Source organism: Penaeus vannamei, chromosome 17, assembly GCF_042767895.1.
Source record: "Penaeus vannamei isolate JL-2024 chromosome 17, ASM4276789v1, whole genome shotgun sequence".
Classification (NCBI taxonomy): domain Eukaryota; kingdom Metazoa; phylum Arthropoda; class Malacostraca; order Decapoda; family Penaeidae; genus Penaeus; species Penaeus vannamei.
The window spans coordinates 13,000,673-13,005,672 of record NC_091565.1 but is presented as its reverse complement, the minus strand read 5'-3'; the positions used below and the strand labels follow the sequence as shown (position 1 = coordinate 13,005,672).

General features: G+C 46.9%; 2 protein-coding genes across 16 annotated transcripts in view; one reads left to right on the top strand and one right to left on the bottom strand.

Annotated features, from left to right (window-relative positions):
- LOC113817707 (uncharacterized) overlaps positions 1 to 5,000 on the top strand; it is a 714,080-nt gene that overhangs the window by 661,615 nt on the left and 47,465 nt on the right. The window lies entirely within an intron of this gene.
- Positions 795 to 5,000, bottom strand: part of LOC113810851 (uncharacterized) — a 19,763-nt gene continuing 15,557 nt past the window's right edge. Inside the window, exons 2-6 of the mRNA XM_027362497.2 lie at positions 3,605 to 4,303; positions 2,684 to 2,880; positions 2,252 to 2,367; positions 1,821 to 1,957; positions 795 to 1,411 (exon numbers count right to left, since the gene is read on the bottom strand). Of these exons, the coding sequence (XP_027218298.2) occupies positions 1,277 to 1,411; positions 1,821 to 1,957; positions 2,252 to 2,367; positions 2,684 to 2,880; positions 3,605 to 4,303 (1,284 nt within the window). The 3' untranslated portion in view covers positions 795 to 1,276. The remainder of the gene's footprint in view (positions 1,412 to 1,820; positions 1,958 to 2,251; positions 2,368 to 2,683; positions 2,881 to 3,604; positions 4,304 to 5,000) is intronic.

Sequence of the window (5,000 nt, the reverse complement as noted above, 5' to 3'; positions counted from 1 at the left end):
TACATTCATTAAATGTCATGTTTACAGATCCCCAGAGAAGGAAAATACTCAACAAAGGTTCTTAACCAACATGACGTCATTAAGATTTCTTTTCGCGAAGTCCCGGATCGAGAGGCCAGAATATGGCGGGACGGCAGAGGAGAACCGACCAAATGGCTCTTCCAATTTAGCATTATGCCTTGCGGCGGATCTCTCTTGACATAATACATGTGAAGTATTCTGTGACCAGTTAATTGAAGGACGGGTATTTCATTACGGAAGACGAGGGGAGGGAAGGGGACGGGCGCGACGCAGCGGATAGGAATGGACGGGAATGGCGCGGGCGGAGGGAGAAGGAAAAAGGGGAGCGGGGAGGTGTGGCAAAAATGCGCGGAAAAAGAAGTCAAATGGATAGATGGGGTTGCGAAATGGGGGAGAGAAGGGGAGGAGAAAGAAGAGTTTGGTATGAGGAATACATAGGGGAAAAATATATGCTCTCTCTTTTCCCTTTCTCTCCCTCTCCCGCTCAGTTTGGGCGGCTGTTTAAGCTTTATTTAAAGAGACATACATACACATGTGCAGATACATGCTGCATAAATGTATATATATTCATCCTGTCAAATTTGATCGTGGGTATTTGTAATTCCAGCTGCATGCATATGCATGCGGACGATGTTTGTAATACCATCCTCCCGGCAGCGAGGCAGAGGGCCGGGCAGGAGGCCGCGCAAGGCTGAGGGGAGGCAGCGTGTTGGGCCTCGAGGGTGCTGCCGAGTCTTGCGTGACGGCAGGAGAGGCAAATGAAAAGTCGTATATACTGGGGTTATCTTATATTTATTCGAATGTTTATTCTGTGTATTTATAAATATGACTAAAGCAATTAGTCTTATGTATATTTGCATATATATTTTTTATTTGGGTTACACTATGTAATAATAATTGTTTGTTTTTGTAATGTAATTGTGTATGGTAAGACTAGATAATTCGTTTTTGATATGATTTGTACCCACCGTGCAAATCGATACATTGCCTGCTTTTAAAACTAATTACTCCAACTATGAATTAATTATTTATTAAATTCCATCAGAATGGGATTCGATAGCACTTTTAAATATGGTAATTACCGAGACAACGGATTTGCAAGGGTGAGGGCCGTTGACGATGCCACCAGCTGTGACGGGGATGGATGGATGCAGCAGCATGTCGGGCACACTTTGCATCTCTAGATTGATTAAGCGAATTTTGTAGACAGGCAAGTAAGCTGTACGAACTGGAGGCAGGTGGGGGCGCGAGTGCACTACCGGCGCGGCGGAGTGCAGCTGTGTTCGACCGTGACGTCCCACTCGGCCAGGAAATAGTTCCCTGCCACGGGACCCTTCAGCCCCAGGTCACGTGACATCGCGTCCAGATCCACGATCTCACGACCGGATTTCTGTCAGGGAAGGAACAGACATGTACGGTAATACATTGTTGATGAACCCCGGAGGGAACGCCAGAAAGTTGAGATGAGACGTTGTAAACACAAACAGATACGAGAGAGTATATATTGATATCTGTGTTGACAATGAGCAATAACTTATTCAAACGCATTCAGGATTGAGCTGTTCGAATCGGGTGAATCAAGACCATCTGCAGTTTTTTTGGTTGCTTAGATTTACCTTAAATGAATCTTCAAATTTAGCATGGAGACTTACACTCTCATCTTCTGTCCCTTAAGGCAGAGGTGTAAAGTGTACTTCAAGGAGACTTTCGTAAGAAACGCTTTCTAAACACAGGTATTATGAGCCTTTGCAAACGAGGATATCTAGTTGTATAGCTCACAAACATTATTGAAAACTAACCTGGCATGACCTAGCCTTAGGCAGTGCAGGGTCGTCAGAAGGGATGGCGGCCTGCTGGAGGTACAGCAGAAACACCACACGGTGAGAACCCGATCCCTGAGCAGGTCGTGGAGGGTCGTACTGCACCACCTCCGTACCTAAGGACGAAACCGCAAAACCACACAGATCAGCTATTGGTAGAGTAGAAGGGGGGGGGGATCAAGGAGTCTAAGGCACAGATGAAGGAGAAGTTGAGTTAAGCTTTAGGGGAAAGTTTGGCGACTTGATTTGGTTTAGGACTTTAGGGAATGCGTGGCGTTTGGACTGTTTGCCTATTATGTGGAGTATGGCTGTTCTTATTTGCTCTTCCCTGTCCACGGAGCTTCGTCTTGTTTGCCGTGAAATTGACAATGGAAATCAGACCAGAGGGGGATATAAATGGATGAACTGACCCTTCTGCGGCTGCTTGTGAGGGATATTGACCAGCATCCAGTTGACGTAGGGCTTCGGAGGGCGGTCCAAGTCCAGCAGCAGAAGGGCGTAGTGCCGACCCGACTCCCCCGGGAACCTGTGGGCAACGGCACGACTGTAGACGAGGCTCACAGGCGGGCCAATTTAGATTAACTTGTTGCCGAGCGCTGGAGCTTGAATAGGACAAAATGGCCGGCCGCTTGCTGTAAATACGACGTGGCAACTCGCGTTCCCTGGGAATGTTATGCTTACCGGAAATTATGTGTTTTGATAACCGTGGAATTAATCAGCTGTTTTTTATTATTATTATTAATTAGGTATTTGTGCCTCATTAACTTTGACATGTTAATATACTTTAATTTTTATTATATTTTTATGTGTACTAACCACGATACAATACCAAAAGTTCTTACTGCAAAGCCTTGGGTTGATGTCTTGCCTGGGCCGGCGTCATAAGTGAACCCAAGTGCACGCACAAGTGGTCGCCATAGTTCACGTTGATGAGGTACGGAGGGGGGCGGGGCAGGAAGGAGGGTACGATGCCATGGCTCTCCCACTCGCTCTCCAGGTACTGATCCCACTCCTCATCAGTGACCTCCTCGGCCCTGACCTGTGGGTAGAATCATTAAGGGGACTGGGGAGGAATTGTCGTTTTGAATTAAAAACGAAAGTACCATGGGTATTTGTTTTAAGAAAGCAAAAAAGAAAAAGAAAACGAGATGAATTTCGTTCTAAGATTATTTTTGTTAAGGCGTGGACTCGTATTTGCTCTGGTGCGTACAGCTTTAACCCTTGCTTTGGTTCTGAATCGAATAACATGATATCTACAACGGTGTGCAACAGTGGAGGGGAAACGACTCCATAAACATACTGCATCGTCAATTAAAGTCCATATTTCACAGGGCTTCCTATCACTTCCCGTGGAGTCTCTGTCGTTTGGGATTTCATTTCATGTTGCTCTGCAGTTTTTAGGAATTGATTTAGCTGTTTGTTTCAATTACTTCAGCGTCATTTTCAAGTAGATTTCTGTATATATTTTCGACGAAGTTATTATTAAATGGCAAACAACGATATATAGTGAGGGTCTATCTTTATAGAACATGGAACTGGCTTTTCCAATCTATGAAAATAAGATATGAATGGAAAGCACTACCGTGTTGTTACAATAGTAGAAAAAAACAATGTGCAAACTAGATTTTTCGAAATAAATGAGATAACATTTTCGAAATCCTTCTGTGGGTGGAATCCAGGAGGATATCGAAACTGTTGTCTCATTTATTTCAGTAAATCTAGTTTGTGCATTGTGGGTTTTTCTTCCACCATAAAATCTATACCTGTATTGTTGGTTCGAAGAAAGTGTGCATGGAGGCGGGTAATGGCGCCTGATTGAGGGACTCCTCCAGGGAGGGGTACTCCTTGAGGCGGCTGACGAGGTCGAGGGGCAGATGGGCCGGGATCTCGGGCGCTCTCGGGGCCTCGGGAGATGGCTGGGCCACTCTTGTAGACTCGAAGTGAGACAGGGAGTGTGCGGGCGCCTGCGACTCGGGGAATGGCAGGGCAAGCTGGGGTGTCTGGGGAACGCCATGTGGGGACGTGGTTGGCGGAGAAGCGTCGGAGTGATCCAGGAGTGTTGGCGCCTCTGGAGCGGCCGAGAGTCCTGGAGATCCCTGCGCCTCCTGGTGGTGATGCTCATGAGGAGAGATGGGTGTGTCTGCCACGGGGGGTCGCGTAAGACTCGACGAGTTTACAGGGAATGATAGGTCTGGAGTCGTGAAGAACTCGTGGGTGGCGGGATGGGGCGGCGGCACCTGAGGGGGGCGCGCAAGTATCACGCCCCCGGGAAGATTGTGGCGGTTCTCGTGAATCTTCAGGAGTTGCCGAAACCTCTGGACACCGTGGAAGCCATGCGTATCGAGAGCGCCCTGGACGCGAAGGGCCCTGGACTCTGCGATTCCGTGCTGTCCCTGAGCCAGGCGGCACAGCGCGGTGGCCAGGAGGAGCGCAGTGGCCAGGCCGCGGCTCATCGCGGCCATCTGTCGAGAGAACGTTCTGTGAGAAACCCTTTGGAAAACTGCGGCGCTATGACTACGCATTTTGATTATGTCTTTATGATCAGAGACGCTATGGCGCCGTGGCAATATACTCGTGCCCAGTTCTCAGACTCCATTAAATGGGAATGGTATTTATGGTATTTACGCCACGGTTATGGTACATTCATGAATAATAATGACGATTCATGAATATCAAGACAATATGAGAAGCATACAATGATAGTCTAGGTTTTATGAGACGGTATTTCAAAGTGTGAGTGGCTTGTGTACGCCGTCTCTTCGTTCTTTCTCCCATTATTATGGTTTAAGAGGTTGGAAGAACGTCGAGTGCTTGCGAAAACGAGCACTCTTGCAATAGAATGTTTTAAAGGTTGAAAACATGTTTTCCTCTTTTTTATATTTTAATCCTTTTTGCATGCTTTTGATTATACTCGGTAATTCATGGCCTCGTTATCAAAGGACTAGGTTGAAAAGTCGCGTTCGCTCGCAGCCCAGGTTGTTTACAGCATGTGCGTCTCTTGCGGGTAAACAAACAAAACGTCAGCACATTGATATTCGGTTACAGATCGTCCGAGAATAATGAACGGCGTTGTTATCCACCATTTCTCTTCACTGTGGTCCGTAGTACAAAATGATTTTGCACTCCAGCGCACACAACCGAGATACAGTGAACAGTTTT